This window comes from Podarcis erhardii, assembly GCF_964252035.2.
Source record: "Podarcis erhardii genome assembly, chromosome: 2".
Classification (NCBI taxonomy): domain Eukaryota; kingdom Metazoa; phylum Chordata; class Lepidosauria; order Squamata; family Lacertidae; genus Podarcis; species Podarcis erhardii.
Genome location: NC_138498.1, coordinates 43,417,647 through 43,437,894, shown reverse-complemented (window position 1 = coordinate 43,437,894; position 20,248 = coordinate 43,417,647). Strand labels below are relative to the sequence as shown.

Sequence of the window (20,248 nt, the reverse complement as noted above, 5' to 3'; positions counted from 1 at the left end):
GACCCGCGCAGACACGGGTTGTGTTCACTTCAGGATGCAAACGGGGATATGGAACGGATCCTGTTTGTATCCAGAGGTACCACTGTACTGGGCTTTGTGTATCAATTTTAGGCCTTCCATTCTGTGGTTTCAAGAAGACTCCAGGTAATTTTGCTAAAGTGCAAAAAGCATCCACTATGGCTCAGGACTGGGTGGAACTAGCTGGGTTTGGTCTGTATATAAATCGCCATTTGGGGGAAAGGGGCAACATTTCATTTCGTATGCCTGCAGTACAGACCAGGGTACAGTTTGGCTGAAGGAGCAATGCAAGGATAAGCTGCCCATGAGTTGAGATTTTGCTTTATTCTTGGTGTCTTTGGTAGAGGAAGAACTTGCCACTGGATGAAGGTGAAACAGGAGTCAATATCCAGACAGCTACACCTGTCTAACCTACAGAACGGCAAGTGAAACTGAATCAGCAGTTAATGGGAGAGCAGGGCTCAGTCCTCCTAACTGGATTACCAGGAACATAGAAATGTGCCTTATACTGAGTCAGACCATTGGTCCATCTAGCTCAGTATTCTCTACACTGACTGGCAACAGCTCTCCAGAACTTTGGGCAGTAATCTCTCCCAGTCCTACATTGATATACCAGGGATTGAACACAGGATCTTTTACATGCAAAGCAGATGCTTCTGTCGCTGAGCTATGACCCATCCCATTAGCCAAGCAATAGGTGTGTAAAGGTAAGGTAAAGGACCCCTGGATGGTCAAGTCCAGTCAAAGGTGACCATGGGGTGTGGCGCTCATCTCACTTTTCAGGCCAAGGGAGCTGGTGTTTGTCCACAGACAGCTTTCTGCGTCATATCGCCAGCATGACTAAACTGCTTCTGGCGCACGGAGGACCATGACAAGTGCCAGAGCACATGGAAATGCTGCTTACCTTCCCGCCACAGTGGTACCCATTTATCTACTTGCACTGGTATGCTTTTGAACTGTTAGGTTGGCAGAAGCTGGGACAGAGCAACGGGAGCTCACCCCGTCACGGGGATTCGAACCACAGACCTTCTGATCGGCAAGCCCAAGAAGCTCAGTGGTCTAGACTACAGCGCCATTTGCGTGTGTACACCTATCTCAGCTGGTGAGCCTCACTCTGGTCACTCCCACTCCTCCTCCATTTCCTGCCCCACCCTTTGCCACAAACCCTTGAGGGTGGGGATTACCCCAGTTTGTGGATGAACACAAAAGGGATCACAAGTAATATAGGGAATTAACCTCAGGGTGCTACAACATTGCACATAATTACTAGCAACTGCTTTGGGTGTGCAACAAACACAGCAATGCCAATCAGGACACATGAGAGAGGTTAGCCAGTTCCTGACCCAGTTATGGGAAAGGGACCAGTTGCCGGATGTATCAGCTGAGTAATACGTAGCATTGGATCACAGGCCCTGTAGCTACAGGTTGGGCTGAGGGAATTCCAAGTCCCTTCCTCACTTGGCTTTCAGTAAATTAAAAGCATCTGGCTCTTTTACTTATTGGTGAAGAAATAAGTGCAGGCAGCAGTGTGTCTAGTAGTAAAGCAAGCTGGCACTCAGTTTCACTTGCAGATCTTTATTTTCAAATGCATACTGAAATTACTTAAAATTTAGCCGTGTAAAACTTGAAAAAGCCACTTCCATGTATTTCTTTGCCATTTCACATTAACTTTCTACAGCCCCCACACTGTGCCTTTAGATCATATAGCAGTCGCACAAAATCCCTGGCTTGAGGCCGACTGATGACTCCCACCATGACCAGTAGCTTATTTCAGGAGCAGATGCTAGCAGTGCCATGTGCATTTTCTGACGTGAGGCAAGCAGGTGCCACTTCCATAAAGGCTTGCCTTGCAGGCCGAAGGGGTTTTCAGGCTCTATTCAGAAAACTATGGCAAACCCTAGCAAGCACACTCTCGACACACTTCACTAGACTTTGAACCCAGCACTGGCTGAGCAAGGCTGATAGCCCTGGCCTCCATCCAAGGCAAATGACAAGGCTCTCTCCTTTCCACCACCAAAGTGTACTGTTTGGTGTGTCATCGGGGTGACAAGGAAGGGCAGGGACAAGGGGAACCTGTTCTCGCTTGGGCTTGACCAGATCCTATATTTACACTAACTCCAAATGAGAGAACTGGTCATCCAAATACACCCCTGTGAATACACACACATAAGGCACTTCAACATCCACCAAGCACAGCAATTCACTGTCCTCCTGTTGCTTCACGGAATGGTGGTTCCCACCTCAGCCCAGAAGCAGGGTACATTTAGTCTCCAAGAAGAAAACAGCTTCTGGGCAGAAAGGCCCTCAGTTGCAGGAGGGAGGGAGAGAGAGAGAGACTCTAGTTATTCATTGTCGCACAACCTTGCAAGCCATTCCTGTTGCTTCCCAGCTCCGGAGCTGGCTGTGGACCAGCAGGCTTCAATCCCTATTATGTTACTTTCAGGTCAACAGCCTCAGAGGAACACCCGTTGTCGTCATCCTCTCCTCCCCTCCCCATAGCAGCCCATACACAATGAGGAAGGCCTGTCACACACTAGCTGGTAGCCTCCTGGCTACAGGTATGCCAGCAACATGGAGCTCCTTATACTTTTAGAAGCCACTGTCAAGGGCCGTCTCATTTACCCACACCTCCACCTTGCCATGTAAGTCGTGCTTAGGCTACTTCAACCATAGAACGATCTCCCCCCCCCCCCACTCTACAAATCCTTACAAGTCTGACAGTTGTGGAGCAACACGAAGGAAGCATGGCTTCTCAATGAACACAAAGCGCACAGGCTGGCCCACCACCCTTTTGGCAGCAGGGAGGGCGAAGCCAGGAGAGGGATCTGGGTTAGCAGGGGCACTAGAGCAGCGACAAAGAGCACACACTTCTGTGAAGCAACAGCAAGAAGGTCAATCCCCCACTAGGGATTGTCTGCTCCCCCCTCCCCTCCTCCTCCTCCTCCATCATGCATGAAAGCAACGCCAATCTGCAAATCCTCACAGAACATTAATTCCAGGCCTGGCAGAGACAAAGGGAACAGCGGGGAGAGCCCAGGGTTGCCAAGGAAGGGAGCAGAGTCCTGGGCCCAGCATTGCCAAGGAGCTGAAGAGGACCAAGCTAAGGATGCAAAGTGGTCCTTGAGTAGTCCTTACCGAGATGGCAAAACCAGAGAATCAAGTACAAGCCCAGAAGCCTCACTAGTTACCTCCCATATCTCTCTCTCCCCCCTGCCTTCCAGCTGCCACAGCTTAGCCTCAGAATACAGCTCCACAGCTGGGGTAGTGCTGGTGGCACCCATTGGCAGGGCTTCCCCTGGAGGAATTTAACGCCACAAAATAATGCCACTTAGCAAAGGTAAACACCAACAGCAGCGCCCTGCTCTCGGCTTCTGCCAGTGAATGCTGTCACTAAGCAGGGTGGGGCGGCACTGACACCCTCAGGCTCCACAGAGCAGCTGGACCCCAGGGAAAAGAGCATGTTTCGGCTCTGATCTCACCTAACAGTATGCTAGTCATGCAGGTGCTGCCAACACTGTTAACAAAAGGCAACACAAAAAGCCAGGGAGGAATTGAGCTTAGTGAAGGGGGGGGGCTGAGGTTTACCCAGGGCTGCTCTTAGCAAAGGAGCTGCAGCAGACATGGCAGAACACCTACCCACCCCTCCGCTATCACGGCAGCCTCCCCCTCCCCCACACGCCCCACTTCGACCTACAAAAAAGGCGCCCTCCCAGCCCAGACGCCAATTCCCCTCTCCTAATCATAGCTCCATCCACACCTGGGGAAGCCCGGCACCTGCGTGGGGAGAGCCATTAGGCGACCCTCGCCAGGAAGAAAGGAGCAGACTCGAGCCGCCCCCCCCCCCCTCAACCTCAGCCCCACCCGGGCTATCTAGTCGAAAAGGCGGCGACCGAGCGGAGCCCATTGTTAGCGCTGAAAGGGTGGGATGGAAGCAGCAGGGCTGGTTGCCAAGGCAGCCCACCCCATCCCATCCCTCCCCGGTGCTATAGCAGGTAGGGCATCCCACGGAGCCGAGCGCGATGGGGAGGCGGACATATTATCCTAGCCGGGGAGGAGCAGGCAGAAGAAACACAAACCCAGGAGCCCGCCAGGGACGGCGAGATCGGGTGGAAGGCGGGAGGGGGGACGGGAATCACGGCTTCCTCTCTCCTTAACTCACACGCAGCCACTGGAGATCCCGCCCCTCCTCCTCGGAAGGGAGATCAGGAAGGGAAAGAAACCCCGACCCCGCCGACGGGCTCCCCGCTCCCCTCCCCGCGCGGGGCTCCCTCCGTACCTGCACCCCCGTAGCCCTTGGCGAGCACCCAGGCCAGGCTGGCGGCGCTGCGCGCCCGAGGGAAGTCATACTGATCCAAGGGCTTGATCTCGGGCACCAGGAAGCTTTTCCTCATGGCCGCGGCTGCAGCAGGGGCAGCAGCCACCATGGCCCCTCCACCGGGCGCAGGAGCTGGGTTCGGCCTGCGGCGGCGGCGGCGGCGGCGCAGAACGAGCTGGTGGCGGTAGCGGCGGCCCCAGCCGAGCGCATCCCCGTCCGGTTTTCCCTCCCCTCCAGCTCCAGGTGCGAGCGCCCGCCCCGGCGTCCTCCTCCTCCTCCTCCTGCTCCTCTTCCCTCCCCCACGTGATCCGGGCCGTCAATCAGCGCGGGGGCGGGGCTTGCAGACAGGTAATTGCCCCGGGTGCGCGGTGTGGGGGGGGGGGAGGAGGAGGCGGCGGCGGTGTAAGAGGGTTGGGTGGAATGGAGCTGCAGCCCCGGGTGGGTGGGGCGCGTGCGCGCCTTGCAGTAAGCAGGCCGCCTGGCGCTGGTGGGGGGAGCCTGCAGCTCCATTGATCTTACTTACAAACACACGCGGCAAAGAGGAGGCTGGGATTCCTCCTGCTCCCTCCCTCTCTCCCCCCAACCCGTTCCTCCTGGCATAACGCTTCCTCTTTGCCTAGACTGCAAGCGAGCGCCCCAGCCCTTTTCTCCGGGAGAGGGAGAGACACAAAGGAGCCGCAGCCTCGGCAGGAGCAAGCGGGAGCGCGCGCCCCCGCCCGCCTTCCCATGCACACCTCCACCATGTTGGGAGGCAGGCATGACCCTCCCACGGGGCGCGGGGAAAGTGAGGTGGTCTCCCGCGCTGTCCCCTTCCAGCAAATTCTCATTTATTCAAGTAGTACGTGGTGCGTGTCCGGCTCTGCAAATTCTTCTTGCTGTCCCCTGCCCGGAATTACTTAAGCCCAGTTCTGATTCTCTCCCGCCCTTCCCAACAAGGATGTTTTTAAAATAATAATTTAGAAGAAGGTTCACCCAAGTGCGTTGGAGCATATTCACTCCAAGGAAAGGCTAAACGTTTTGGAGTGCTTTGGTTTAGAAGAAGGGGGAAATGATAAAAGTGTATAAAATTATAAATGGAGGAAATAAATTTTTCTTTTTCCTCTGAGACTAGAACTTGGGTTACCCAATGAAACTGGGAGTAGATTCAGATAAATAATTTTTTTGGAATTGACTCCCCAAAGCTGGCTTTCAAGGCACACTAGAAATTCATTGAGGATAACACTGCCAATGGCGACTCACTAGAATGTCCTCCCTCTGTCAGAGGCAGGATGCCTCAGAATACCATTTGTTGGTGATCACAAATGGGGAAGAGTGCCTATAACATTAGTGTCTCACATCAAATGTAACTGATCTGTAGAAAAGATTCTATGAATGGAAAACAGAGACACTGTAAATACTTTTGTAACCCAAGAAAACCTTTAATAAAAACTTTTTTAAAAAAGTGGAGAGAGTGCTGATATGCTTCATGTTCTTGCAATGGTTTGCCACAGGAACCTGGTTGGCCACAATGACAATGGGACGCTATACTAAACGAGCCCTCGGCCTGATTCAGCATGAATGTTCTCGTGATGGCAGGCTACTGCTTTTGGTACAGCCAGACATGACGCTGACTGCAGGACTCTGTATCTTACGGATTCCTCTGAAGAGGGAGGAGATGTAAAGCACAGCATACCAAAAAAACATAGCTGTCAACCTTCCCTTTTTTTTTTTGAAATACCCTTATTCCAGCACCGTTTCCCGCTGCTATCCCAGATTGTTAGATATCCCGTAGACTGTCCCCGGGACAGGTGAGGCTGCTGATCCCTTATCTTCGAGGCTCCCCTGGTTCAGGTGAGGCTGCTGATCCCTTATTTTCAAGGCTGCTGATCCCTTATTTTCAAATCTGAAAGTTGACAGCTATGCAGAAAAAGGAGCACACCCCTCATCCTCTCTGTGCCCCATTTAGTTTTCTCCTGGCTGAGGTTGCTTGAACAGAAGAAACATTTTTGTTAAGGGTGAGTGGGACGTGGCTGGGTTTAGTTCCTATTTTCCCACCAATGCTATACTTGAAATCACCCACTCTACCCCAGGATTTATAGGGAGTTGGTGGCAATCCTAATTCTACACATGGAATCTGCTACCATCAGAACTTGTCTGGCACTTAGGTGACTTTGTAAAAGGAGTAGACCAACTCGTGAAGAAGGATTAGCCTAAAACCAGCTATTAGCTCTGCCACCTAAATTAAACCTCGACCTTCAGGCACAATATGCCTCTTAGTGTTAGGTGCAAGGAAAGCAAACAGTGAAGAAGAACCACTAACTTGATTGCTCTGCTTCCTAGAAGCATCTGGCTTACTGCCACTGTTGGAAACAGGATACTGGGCCAGACAGACCCTTGCTCTGGCCCAGTTCAGCTCTTTAGCTCTTAATAATGGATCCATCTCAAAAGGGGACATGGTCTTGCTTGGAGGTTCTATGCAGGGGAGCACAGCTATTGTATACTGTACACTTGACCGAAGAACAGTACACTCCTTCTATCTGGGATGGTCATCCTCTTCCACCGAGTGTGCAGCTTTGGGAGGGAAGCACATGGAGTGGTGAGGGAGGGAGGGGACACCCGCCTAGCCGGCCAGATCAGCTGAATTAACCCTGGCAATCAATGGGGTGACAGATGTCGCAGCCAGATCGCCCTCACATTTCAGCCTTTGTGTCTTTGAAGAGGGAGCTCTAAGCAGAATGCATGGGCAGCGGTAGGGAACCTGTGACCCTCTAGATGTTGTTGGGCCACAATTCCCATCAACACCAGCCAGCATAGCCAACCATCAGGGATGCTGGGAGTTGTGGCCTAGTTACACCTGGAAGGCCAAAATGCCTCATCCCTGGCCTAAAAGTGCTCTCTCAACCAGCTGGCTTCAGTCTAAGAGGGTTGTTCTACTGCATGCAATCCAAGTTCTGGTGCAATTTGAGCTTATTTCTAAGTAAATATAGGGCCAGATGTGCTGCCAAGATCCAATTGACCTTCATTTAAAATAAGGCTTTCCCCCCTAAAATCCAATATTTTCATAATACTAATTTTAACAAAGTAACTAGTTCTATGGGGCAAAATCTGAGTTAATACTCAGAGATTCAAGGATCAAATAATGAAAGAAACAAGACTCCGTGGGTTGACCCTATATGCCTGTTTTCTGTGTCCCAGTAGAGCTGATCTGGTGGTATTGGGTATCATTTCCATGGTAATACACAGAACGTTGAATGGATTGCACTTTGGAGCATTAGAATTCTAACATCTGGAATGTCCTATAAAATAAAGACATCTGGAAAACATACCCTCAGTCCCAAACAAAAATGAAACACTACCCAAAAGGATTGTGGTAGTTCTCAAAGTACATTCCTCATTCAGAAAACATTTTAAACATTGAGTAGTTGATCACTGTTATCCTGCGATAATCAGGGTGGGTTGCTAGGCCCCACTGAGGTCCAGGCAAGATGGTGGAGAGGAAGAAGGAGTGGAGGAGGAGTGCCTTTATTTAGATGTGTGATGTGGAGCAAGATAATGAATACACAAGCTAAGATCTATCTACAGCAGAGCTTTCCAAACTTTTCATGTTGGTGACACACTTTTTAGACATGCATCATTTTGGGACACAGTAATTCAGTTTTCCTAGCAAACCAGCGGTTGAACTAACCTCTTTCCAGACCAGGGAGGTGTGAGGGGAGCATTTGCGCTGCACACCTACACACTGCAGCCAACACACAAACGTGTCGTGACACACAGCTTGGAAAGCTCTGATCTATACATACACTCAAGCAGGTAAATCAGACCTGAAAATGTTACATGCACATGTTCAAAGCTCTTTCACTATACCCTCTGATAGCAATTTCTTCCACTATGCTACAACAAAAGAATATCACACATTTTCTAATAAGCTGAGCAGTTGCTTATAAGGACATTTCAGCAGCACTGGATGCATCAATGCATCCCTAAACTGTCTAGTTAGTTGTGGTCTATCAGGGTCCCCAGCAGAGTTAGACAGACGTGCTTAGACGTGCTTCTTCCTAGTTCCAGGTGTGTAGGGTTAAGTAGTGGCCATTTGACTACTCTACCCAGGCTCAGAGGCACTGATCAATATTGCCTCTCCCTCACTTGTTCCAGGGCTGAGCCCTGGCACAGATGATGACGGATGTGGTAGATGTAGGTAAGCCCAAATTTTCAATGACTTACAATTTTACGCTTTTTTTTTACATAGGAAATAAAATGCCATCTGCATGTACCATCGTGTGCATTTTGCTGCATGCACACTAAATTAATGCCTTTGGTGCCAATTTCTCCACCAGTACCTAGAAATACATGCAATCAGTACAAGCAATAATGTGTCATATTTTCCTATACAGAAACATTTAATGTAGCATATGTAGCAGTCTTCTGATATGCTTTTAGTTGGCATCAGACAGCCATGATACCAGGTGAGATTTAAACCATAATCCCTTCACTCCCATTTGGGGTAAATCCGTTGAACATGTGATCCCCCCCCCCCTCAAATGTTGCTGGACTCAAACTCCCATCATTCCCTTGGCTATTAGCTGCGCTGTCTGGGGCTGATGGGAGCTGGCAATCCACCAACTTCTGAAAGGCCTCATGTTCCCCACCTTTTTCTTAGGCCAAGGATTTTACATTTTACTCATTACAATATCTCACCTTTCACTTCCTCTGTAGAACCTCAATTGCCCTTCAGTTCTGAGGTCCCAAATCATTTGAGATTTAGTGCTTTGAATTCAGCCCAGATGCCAACTGAGAGACAATTCCTGTTGGTACAATTCGGATATGATCACAAAAACAGACTTCTACACCGCTGGAAATTTCTGAACGGTTTTCACAGGCAGCTTCCCATTGACCATATTACAGTAGCCTAACCTGGATGTAACAAAAGCATGCAGAACTATAGCAAGTTGGTGCACTAGAATATTTATGTAGAAGCAAAGCCAAATCTTAAAAGCACTCCCAAACTGCAAATTTATAAATTTATGTTATTTATGTAGAAGCAAAGCCAAATCTTAAAAGCACTCCCAAACTGCAAATCTGCTATTCTTGGGTTAACCATTTTTTCAAGCAGCAGAACCTCCATCTTGCCTGGATGAAGCATCAGTTTGATCCCAGAAAATAATGAGATAATGCGTGGTTTCTAACACTTTAAATAAAATCCTTAAAAAAAGAAGCCAGGTTAGTTTCACTGCATTTTCAAATAGATGGATTGTGAGCTCTTGCGGGAATAATAAATTACCTGCTCAGATAGACTGCTGCAGTGGAGAAGAATTCATATATACAGTGTGTGTGTATATATATATATATATATATATATATATATATATATATACACACACACACACACACACACACATACATACATACATATATATATATATATATATATACACACACACACACTATATACACCATATATATATATATATATTTGCTTTCGTAGATTTTCACGGGTACAGGAATGCAGGTTTTGGTGTCCTCGGGTGTCTTCCCGTGTAAAAGTTGGGGTGTCTAGGCGACGTTTCGACGAGGTCTCACTCGTCATCTTCAGGCTGGTGCTTTCGGCTTCCAGTAACAAGAAGCCGAAAGCACCAGCCTGAAGATGACGAGTGAGACCTCGTCGAAACGTCGCCTAGACACCCCAACTTTTACACGGGAAGACACCCGAGGACACCAAAACCTGCATATATATATATATATATATATATATATATATATATACGCGCAAGGAGTGCAGAATGATTGGCCTTTTAGACATTGCTGAACTACAATTCCCATCAGCCTTAGCAAGCATGGTCACTGGCCAGAGATGGTGGGAGTTGCAGTTCAGCAATATCTGGCGGTCCAAAGGTTCCCCACACCTGATACATGCATAAAAATTTCCCTACCGGAGAACAAGATTCCATCTAATACAGCATCCTTTGTGGAAAACTCATTAGCAGGGCATGATGACAGTAGACCTTCCTCATTGCCTCTCCTCGTATTCCTCAACACCCATCCCATCCCCCACCCCCACCCCCGTTCTTAACATACTAGAATTTGGAGCTTGGATCTACTGCCAGTCCGTTTCACGGGATAACACCATTGATAAGAGAGCAGGGAAACTGTATAGTTGCATCAGTCTGAAAAATCTAATTCAGATAAGATACAGAAGCTGAGCCAGGCATCAAACAAATCAAGGACTTGTCCACCTTGCGTCAACCAATTAAGATTATGCTCCATTTGCCAAGGGCTGAGAATATAGGCCAGGATGTTTAGTTCCTGTTTTAAATTTATTTCTATAGCCTTTACATAGGTTTGATCTCATAACTCTTTGAAGGCCCAGCCACTAACATGAAGAACGATGCTACCCCTATTTCATGGGTTTGACATTGTAGATACGTGAACCCAGATGTTCTGGCAACAGCCTCATGTACTCCACCAGTTGAATCCGAAAAGCAGAGGCCCTCATATGCAGGGCAAAGTCTGGTATTACTTCAGTAAGGGAATGCAGTTGCAAAGCTCCCCACTGTTAATCATTATGTGAAGGCAGTCAAAGCAAACTGCAGAGCTCTCCAGAGTCTGGTTTCTAGGGTCTCTCTCACAGGTGCATTTGCAAACTTTAGGATAAGTCACCATTCCTCCAGTAAACAGAGAAAGCCATCTTCCATGCTTTGCTAAGGCCTTGGTAGGAAAAAGGCTGGTGATTACATTATTTGAATGCAGAAACTTTATTATTAGTATTAGTATTACAGTGGTACCTCGGGTTACATACGCTTCAGGTTACATACACTTCAGGTTACAGACTCTGCTAACCCAGAAATATTACCTCTGGTTAAGAAATTTGCTTCAGAATGAGAACAGAAATTGCACACCGGTGGCGTAGCGACAGCGGGAGGCCCTATTAGCTAAAGTGGTGCTTCAGGTTAAGAACAGTTTCAGGTTAAGAACAGACCTCCAGAACGAATGAAGTTCTTAACCCGAGGTACCACTGTATTAGAATTAGTATTTTTGCTTCTGTGTCATCATAGTTCCAGCATTCCCTTTGAAAGCAATTGTTTTTCACAAATTTCCCCTCACTAAGCGAATGAGAACCGAAGGAGATTTGGATGCAGTTTCAAAGAACAAGGAATGCCAGGTCCCTGACTTCCCCACCCCAAATCTAGCTGACATCCCCAGCAAGTCTCTGTGCTACCACCCCATCTCAGGGTCACCTCAGCATTATCTCGACCCATGCTATTGTTGCTAAAGTCCTCTGGATTCTTCCCACATTGGCTACAATTCTGCCCATGCTTACCTGGGGGAAAGCCGAACTGAACTCAGTGGAACCTGAGAGAAGAGTGCCCCCTGGGGACTGAACTACCTTGCTGTCTTACTCACTTCATACCAGCTCAGACATGAAGCTGTTTATCCCAATATCTGCCGTGAAACCAGCTCATGAAAGACGGCTAGAAGCAAGTACAACATGCCAAGGTCTGCCCGTCTGAAATCATTACATTGTGCCATTAGTTATAGCTGAGCAGCTGCACAGCAGTTACACCTTAAAGAATGGAAAGAATGCTCTTTTAGCTCAAGGGTGACAGAACAGAGGAAGAGAGGGAAATGTTTTTCCGCCTGTAATTTCTAGTACAACTCCAGCTCTTTCCTTCCCCAAGCCAGCTTTTTTGAATGATAGTGTGTGCCTGTACTGTTGATTTATCACAATTGAAGTGGTTTAGTAGCCACTGAAATGCCTCCCATGAGTCCCACCATTGCCTGACCTAAATTTCCCCTATGATCAATATTTCGCTGATGAGTTTGGCTAATTCTGCTTTATCCAGCACTGATTATTTATTTCCTGCTTCAGACTCAACTTGCAACTGAGGTCAACAGCAGGAAGTAACTTGAACTTCTTGCCTCTTGGACGCAAGAGCAGAGGTAGACCTTTAACATTCTGAGGTCCAAGATCTGGTCTGAAAAGCGCATGAGGTAGGTCTACTGTTGAAGATAAAGAAGTCTGGCTTCATAAATCACCTCAACAAGATATTGCCTAGGAACCACACAAGAGCTGGTATAGTGTAGTAGGTAATAAATTGAGCTGTGGATCAGGAAGTCCCTGATTCAGATCTTACCTCTGTCATCATCATCATAATAATTTATTATTTACACCCCGCCCATCTAGGCACCGTCTCATGGTCCTCATTTCTGCAATATTAAGGGATAATAATTCAGACTTATCTTACAAGGTTGTTCTGTAAGGTGGACAACTAGATATTTCATATGAAGGGCTTTGGGCACTTTGAAAGAATGATTCAGTTATTATTATTATTATTATTATTATTATTATTATTATTATTAACAACAACAACAACAACAACAACAACAACAACAACAACAACATTAGCCTGCTATGAAATTTTCAGTGTAAGAGTGGAGAGTGAATACCATAATTAAGCACCCATATGCAACAAGACACAAACTGATGACATTATTTATTATTTTTATCATTATCCAAGGTTGCTACCCTACACACACCTTTATGGGAGTAAGTCACCTTGAACTCAACATGACTTCTGAGTAAACATCCATTGGATCATGCTGTACATCTGTCCTGCAGTCTCTTTCCTCTCCTCCTTGTCTTCTCTCACCAATCTTTTCTCTTCTCTCTCTCTCTTCTCTTTCTCCTAAGATGGCCTTGGTACCAGTAGCATGACCAACTCTGGGTAACTTTGCTCCTCATTGCTGTGAGTCATGAAACCCACCAGCTCAAGAACAGCCTCAAGGCTGAGATACCCTCCCATTAAAGCAGCACAAGGAACCAGCCACCCAGCAGGAAAGAAGCAAGCTGTCAAAGCCTGCTTTCCCTTTAATTTCTTTCTCCCTCAAGCAAGGAATGGTAGGAGAGCCATCACCAGCAGGAAGTATAAGAACCAATGCAACATTGAGGGCAGATCCACACCCTAAATTTAAATCACCTTCAATGCACATTTAATGAGCATGAACTCTCCCAAATAATCCTGGCATTCCTGGCACCCTTAACAAACTACAGTTCCCAATATTCTTTGTAGAGAGCTGTGAGCTTTAAAGGTGCAACAAATGTGCTTTAAATGTATGGTGTGCATCTACCCTAATCAATTACTGCTGAGAGATCTATAAAGAGCCTGTGTAGTCGTGCAGACAGAAAGTAAATAGGGCTTGTCATATCCTAACCTGAGTGAGATTCTGATGCACTTAAAAGTCTGAGGCTCAGAGAAGAGCCAACGTGTTACATGACAGTTCCAGACTCCATCTTCCGTTCCATCAGTTCCACTGCAATTTGTCTGTGTAGCTGTGCATGTGTTTGCACACACACACACACACACACACACACACACACACTCTCATCTGCAGCATTGAACCAAAACGTTTCATGCAAAAGGGAATAAGAGGGTGAACAATGGATAGTTTGTTCGGGGAGAGGTGAGCAAATGTGGTTTGGCATGGGAATTTGTCCAACCCAGAGTGTGGGGAGTATTAGAGACCTGTATGACAAAGGAAACTTGTGCCAGTGGGAGGAAGAGAGGTTCCACTGAAATGCCGGCAGAATGGCTACTGTTCAGCTTAGGAGGCGAAGGGAAAGCAAACATACATGAAATCCCATGGTAGGGTTAAAATGACACACACACACACCCCAGCAGCCCTGGAAACACAACCCACTGATTTGGGGGCAAAGCCAATTGGCAATGTTCACATGCCACCCAAACATGGAAGGAGCCAATGAGCACACAATGATGTGCATCTCTGCGTCACAACACAGACAGCGATGCCAGAGTGCCCCCAATCCATAAAGCACTGGGGCTGACCCAGCAGTGCCCCTGTCAGTGGCGTAGCGTGGGGGGTGCAGGGGGGGCCGGCCGCATCGGGTGCAACATCTGGGGGTTAGGGTTAGGGGGCACAAATCCACGGGTTAGGGGGCGCAAATTACTTGCCCCAGGTGCTGACAACCCACGCTACGCCACTGGCCCCTTTCGTGGCCAGTCCCAGACATCCTGCAGCCAGGAGTGTAAATCTCCTTATGGTCCTCACAGTCAACATTTTGGAGCACAACGCATGTACGCACAAACACACACATGGAGGATAGGAGACTGACTCCTACAGCACAGCTGCAAAGAGCACACACGGCCCTTCTGGGACAATAATCTGCGGATCACCCAGGGAGGGAAGCAGCCTCTTGCAAAGCAGATGTAGGGAGTGGCCAAGACATGCAACAAAGGCAGCCACAGAGACACACTGGTGGTGGCCACCTCCAAGAGCTCACTCCATAGGGAAGGAGGTTGGGAAGCAGGAGAGAGGAGCTCAAGCCTCAACGAGGGGAAGGCGGTAACATGACCCCACTTACCTTTTGCATGCATGACCTTTACATACACACACCCTACAAAATCATGTTGGGGGTGAAAGGCAGGGAGCTCCCAGGACCTTGAAACTGCGATGCCAACACCACAGAGCAGCTCCCTAACCACTCAGCATCATGACAGTATAGGATTCAATTGTTTTCAATCTGCTTAGGCTGATCCAGGCAGAGTCAGTCCAAAATATGCCCCATCTGCACTCTGGGTTTTGCAACATAGTCCTGCAAGTCACATTTCAAAAGCAGTAACATGATATGCATTCCACACAAAATGGATGGAATGGGTGGTAGCCTTGCTTAAGGAGGGGTGTTCCTATTCTTAAAGTCTGGATGATGAAAATCACTACAGTGATATGAGATAGGGAGTGTCTCTCTACTTGCGATGACAGGATTCACATGGAAGTTAAAACCGACTAGTCTCAGGGTGATGTGTGGAGAAGCACTTTGTCAGTTTCACCTTGCAAGCAAGTTTAGGTCAAGTCCCTGCTTATAGACGGACTGCCGATATTTGACCACGATGTGGCCCAGAATAGGAGGAAGAATAATATTTTTCCAGAGATAGTGTGTTGTGCTTTGCAAGCTAAGAAAACATTATACTCTCTCCACTCCAAGCAGAAGTCCCCCTATTAGGGAAAGGCTAGATCCCACACAAGAAATGAGCGACAACTTTTGCACATTTGCTGGATTTTAAACCTGGAAGGTCCTAACAATCTCTAGGGACAAAGTTTCGCCTTTAGATGGTGCAGGGAAACACCTCCTGTGGGATTTGTCCAGGGCTTTCGAGGCTCCTGAGTTTAAAGAGAAGTTCTCCATGGTAGCATATTCCTTGCCGAGACTGAAACTCTGTGCTGGTCTACTTGTTTGTGCAACTCACCAGAGCAGTTTTCATAATGTTCACAGTTGCTTTGTGATTTACCTGCTTATAAAGTTCTGATTAAGGTCTTGTTCTGCAAGTCGAAGGAGCGTTAAGTGGCTACGAGCTCATTTTGCAAATGAATTAATACCTAGGCAAGGCAAGATAACAGTTAGAAACAGAACGCAGGCCTCCAGTGTGGGTGGCATGATGATGGGTGCCTAGGCAAATCAGCCCTCCACCTGGTGCATTCTGCTCTGGGCAGAGGCAAGTTGTGAACTGTAACTAGACAGAACAGTTGCAAAACAAACAAAAGCTGTGTACACATTCAAGAGTTAAAGCACATTACACACACACACACACACACACACACCCTGTGGGAACTGTAGTTTACTGCTCACAGAGCTACAATTCCCAGCATCCTTAAACTACAGTTCCTAGGATTCTCTGGGGAGCAGAATGTGCTTTAAATGTAAGATATGTAAGCAGCCTAAAGAGTCTTGTCAGCAGAAGCCCTGATGCAAGGTTTTCCCGCCCCCTCTTCCTCCTGTGCCCTACATGCCCTCTGAAATTGGCTCTGGGTGGGTTGGGAAAACCCCCAGAAACATGCATTAGTGGGGGTGCGAGGGGATTGCTCTATCTTGCTGTATTTCCAGAGGTTGTTGAGCTTTTTGGGGGGTTACTGCTGAGCCTGAAACAGAGCCAGTGCTGCCTGCACCAGAGCCCAATCCTGAACCCCCCCCCTCAAACCTGGACATTTGCTTACATTTGTAAAAATCCCCCCATAGGACATGTCAGGGATTTCCCGGACGTATGGCAACCCTATTCTGTCTGGAAAATTTTAAAGCTAGCCCTGATGAAATGTTCAATATAGTGCAAGGCTGATTTCTTCCAAGTGAATTGCAGCCTACTTGTTGCATCCAAAGGTTGCAGCAATCCACCCCCACCCCACCCTATAGTCCCTGTGCCTCCCCTGAATCTGCTCAGGAAGGTCCCAAACCCCCCAGAGCAGATGAAACGAAGGAAGGTGGAGCTGCCCAAAATGTACTCCCTTTGTGTTCTGCTAACGGAACCTTGGGAGAGGCCTAAATTGGTGTTTGAAATATTTTGAAAAGCCTTTATGAGCAACACATTTTGCATAACCCTAACAAATTTATTATGTCATAAAACTTTCATGGGCTAGAGTGCACGTCATCCGAGGCGAGTTATCCTAACAGGCACTTTGTTGTTGAGGTGCAAAGAGGTTTCTTCTTTTGTTCCAGGGGTGGGGTGGGAGAGTCACGTTGCAAGCCTGGACATTCCTGATGGATGACCCTCTAAGCTGGGGTGCCTCCCATCCTGTAGGTAGGCTTGGGTAGGAAAGGAACTGTGTTTTACATTGGGGGGCTGGGATAGAAGAGAAAAACAGTATGGCATAATGGCAGGATTATTGTACAGTGGTACCTCGGTTTACGAACTTAATATGTTCCGCAAGTCTGTTCTTAAACCAAAACCGTTCTTAAACCGAGGTGCGCTTTCCCTTTTGCTGCCGGTGCCCTTCCACCGTTTGGATTTTGTTCTTAGACCGAGGTAAAGTTCTCAAACCGGGACACTACTTCCAGTTTTGTGGAGTTCGTAAACGGAATTGTTCTTAAACAGGACTGTTCTTAAACCAAGGTACTACTGCGATAACCTGCAGTTTCATTATATTTAAAGTAGATGAATAAAATAGTAAGTTAATTTAGAATATGCAGGAAATGTAAAAAAAAAAGGAGCCACAGAAAGAGGAGAAAGGAAGTCGAGTTTCGAAATGTTAAGATGATTGTAAAGCTATTGAAATGTATAACCAAAATTCATAGTTAAAAAAAATGGCCCAGGAAAGAGGAAGCATAAAGAAGTAGGGTAAAAAGATATTCCCCAAACAATTGTTGTTTTGAAACTTTTTTTTAAAAAATCCTTCTTTGAAGCTGGTTGGTGCAATGGTTTGGTGGTCTCAAACTAGTTGTATTCATGGCTCCAAGGAACACGTCATATTTTGGACAGATCCCCAATGGAAGGGGCTTGCCTCTTGGAGCTTTCTCTCTGCTGTTACAAAGGAGACGAGACAGTGCTGGCTGCAGATCAAGAGCAATTGCTTGTTGCTCAGAAGGCTTGATGTCACATTTCTGATGCCTAAAGATAAGGCAGAAGCAGAGCTCACTCAGGCCAGCTTAGAAGGAAGGACTAAGAGACACGAAACTGGCTTACATGATGTGCAGCGCTTGAGTGTGAGCGAGAGAGAGGCTTATTTAGCTTACGCTGCAGGTTGGAAAGAAACTGATGCCACATAGTAGCAAACACATAAACAATTGAAAGGGTGTGTATTCATGAATATATGCTATGAAAAGGAAGGTTAACGGGGGGGGGGGCATTCATTGACAAAATGACCACATGCATCTGTGTCCAGACTGTTCCACAAGCCGCAGCCCCTTCAGCCAAGCTTCCCGCAGAAGCTGAAATGCAGCGGTTGTTTCCATAGCTCAGCTAAGAAAGGAGGTTTCCATTTCTTGCACATACCCCCCCCCCCAGTGCTTTCCCTCCACTTCAGCACATCTGCCAACCATCATGCATCTCTGCTGTGACGACTTCCCAGGACACTCTTACAACCGTATGTATCATTAATGCAACACACCCAAGTTACATTTCTGTGGGAGCAGCCGAGGGCCTGCATGGCTAGGGAATAGCAAACAGATGTGCCTCTCACAGCTGATTGAAAAGGGGTGGCAGGAAGGGAAGAGAATGGGTGGGCGAGATCTTTGGCTGGGCTATTTGCAGGCAGTGTGGAAATCCTAGCTGCGCTGCTGTTTTCCTGGTGTTCTGGACTCGAGGACAGAGAAGTGTCTTAATTCATGTTTAATGCAGAGCCCTGCTTAGCACATGAATAAAGACAGAGAAGGTCAACGCTGTCTGAGCAGTTCAAGCAGAAAAGCGACAGTGCGACAGTTCTTGCTTGAAACGTAGGGTCTTAAAAGGATCCATCTGTGCAGGGGCTGTTTTGATGACTGTGTGGGCCTGTTCAGGGTGAGTCCTCATCACAAGCCACATTGGTCCTGAACTTGGTCTGCACTCATTTCAGGAGAAGAGAAGCACACTAGAGCCTTACAGCTTCAGCTGCAGTTAATACAACCATTTCTTGTAGCATCTTATGGTATGTCTTTCAAAAGAAGAAGGGAAAGAATCCCAGGGCTAAAGTGTCCTGAAATAAGCGCAAGTAAAACTCCAGTGTAGGAAATAAAAGATGCAGGGGCAGGATGGAACCAGCCTCCCAATAAACAATGACATTAACTGATCCTTTTGTGTTTCTTAAAAAAATAAAAGTAAACTTGGTTCCATCTTTTAAACTTGTCCTGTCTTCTGGGATACCACCCACCCAGTGCTGATTTAAAAAAAAACAAGCTGATTTTAAGCTGATTAAAATTATTTTACTGAATATGTCACTCTTGTCTGGCTTGAGTTCCACTGACCCACTGAGCCCAGGACTAGTCTGAGATGAACATGACCTACATTTTTTTGACGTGATTAAGTTCCATTTTAAGAAAAGTACAAATCTCTAATTGGGGGGAGTGATCAGTGGGAGTATGTTCCCTCTCTCAATACGTGGATTTATTTGCCATCATGGAGACAGCAAAAACCTCTCCCTCTCCCCTTCTCTCTCTCCTTCAACTTTTCCATCTTTCTAATCATTTTTCAGTGTCCTCATTTGTTCTGGGAAATTTCCCAGTTTCCTGGTCAGCCTTCCCAAAAGAAATTTCAAACAGAAGAAAATGTTTTGTTTCTTGAAAGCTTTAATACTAAAGGTGTTCTAAATCAGTTTGTTATGAGGGAAGAAATGGATTTCTCTAACTCAACCCTAAGCAGTATGAAGAATGGAAAGCTTTTAACATACGCTACCCTAACTTCTTCTCCTTTTTACAAACCTGCACCTGTGATATTGATTGACTGACATCACAAACTCTGGATAATCTTCTTCTTCCCATTTCTGAATATTCAGAAATTTCTGCATATTCAGAAATGGGACAGGGTGGGATCCCCTACTCTTTGGGTTTTTCTCTTCCTTGCTTCCCGATGTCTGTGGGAGACATGTTGGGCAGAAGCTGCTCCAGGGACAACAAACCCTCCCCCTCCCAATGTTCCATCCATGAATTGACTGTGTGTAGGCAAGTGGGAAGAAGAATTGAGCATATACCAGTTCCTTCTTCCTCTCCCCACTCTGATTCATAGCTGATCCCCTTTTGCACATTCAGTAAAACACAAAATATTTTTTTCTAATTATCATGGTCACACACAAATCCCCTCCTCTGGTATTAACCTCCCACCTAAATAGACGGCTCACATGCACAGTTGTTGTTTTTCCAGCTTCCTTTAGACTCAGGGTAGAGTCTAGCAGTGTAGCCTGGATGTTTTTGGAGTGCAGCTCCCACTATCCCTGACTACTGGCTGCATTGGTTGGGGCTGATGAGAGTTGAATGGGTATTGGGGGGCGACCACATTGTCTACCTGCGTTCTAGAGCACACCTGAGCTCTCTTAGACAAGCCACTTAAAGCAGAATTTTGAAAACTGACGTGAAATCTAGACAAACTTCAGCCAGCTAAGGTGCCAGCAAAGAGAAACCACAGCCTAAATGTGTCTTCAGTTAACCGATATGTCCATTAGGAAGCCCACTGTTGCTTTGCCTTGTTC

At 47.1% G+C, this 20,248-nt stretch overlaps 1 protein-coding gene and 1 long non-coding RNA gene across 5 annotated transcripts in view; both read right to left on the bottom strand.

The window, feature by feature from the left end:
- CAMSAP3 (calmodulin regulated spectrin associated protein family member 3) overlaps positions 1-4,664 on the bottom strand; it is a 45,840-nt gene extending 41,176 nt beyond the window's left edge. The window contains exon 1 of one of the 4 annotated variants that reach the window (XM_081850132.1): positions 4,295-4,664. In XM_081850132.1, coding sequence (XP_081706258.1) covers positions 4,295-4,442 — 148 coding nt within the window. In that variant the 5' untranslated portion in view covers positions 4,443-4,664. The remainder of the gene's footprint in view (positions 1-4,294) is intronic. The other 3 variants (XM_081850133.1, XM_081850134.1, XM_081850136.1) reach the window with 3 other exon arrangements.
- Positions 324-3,862, bottom strand: LOC309335273. Its single transcript, XR_014153436.1, has 2 exons — positions 3,776-3,862; positions 324-429 (listed from the first exon to the last, which is right to left on the bottom strand). It is a non-coding gene; the product is annotated as an uncharacterized lncRNA (long non-coding RNA).
- Positions 4,665-20,248: the final 15,584 nt, after the last annotated feature.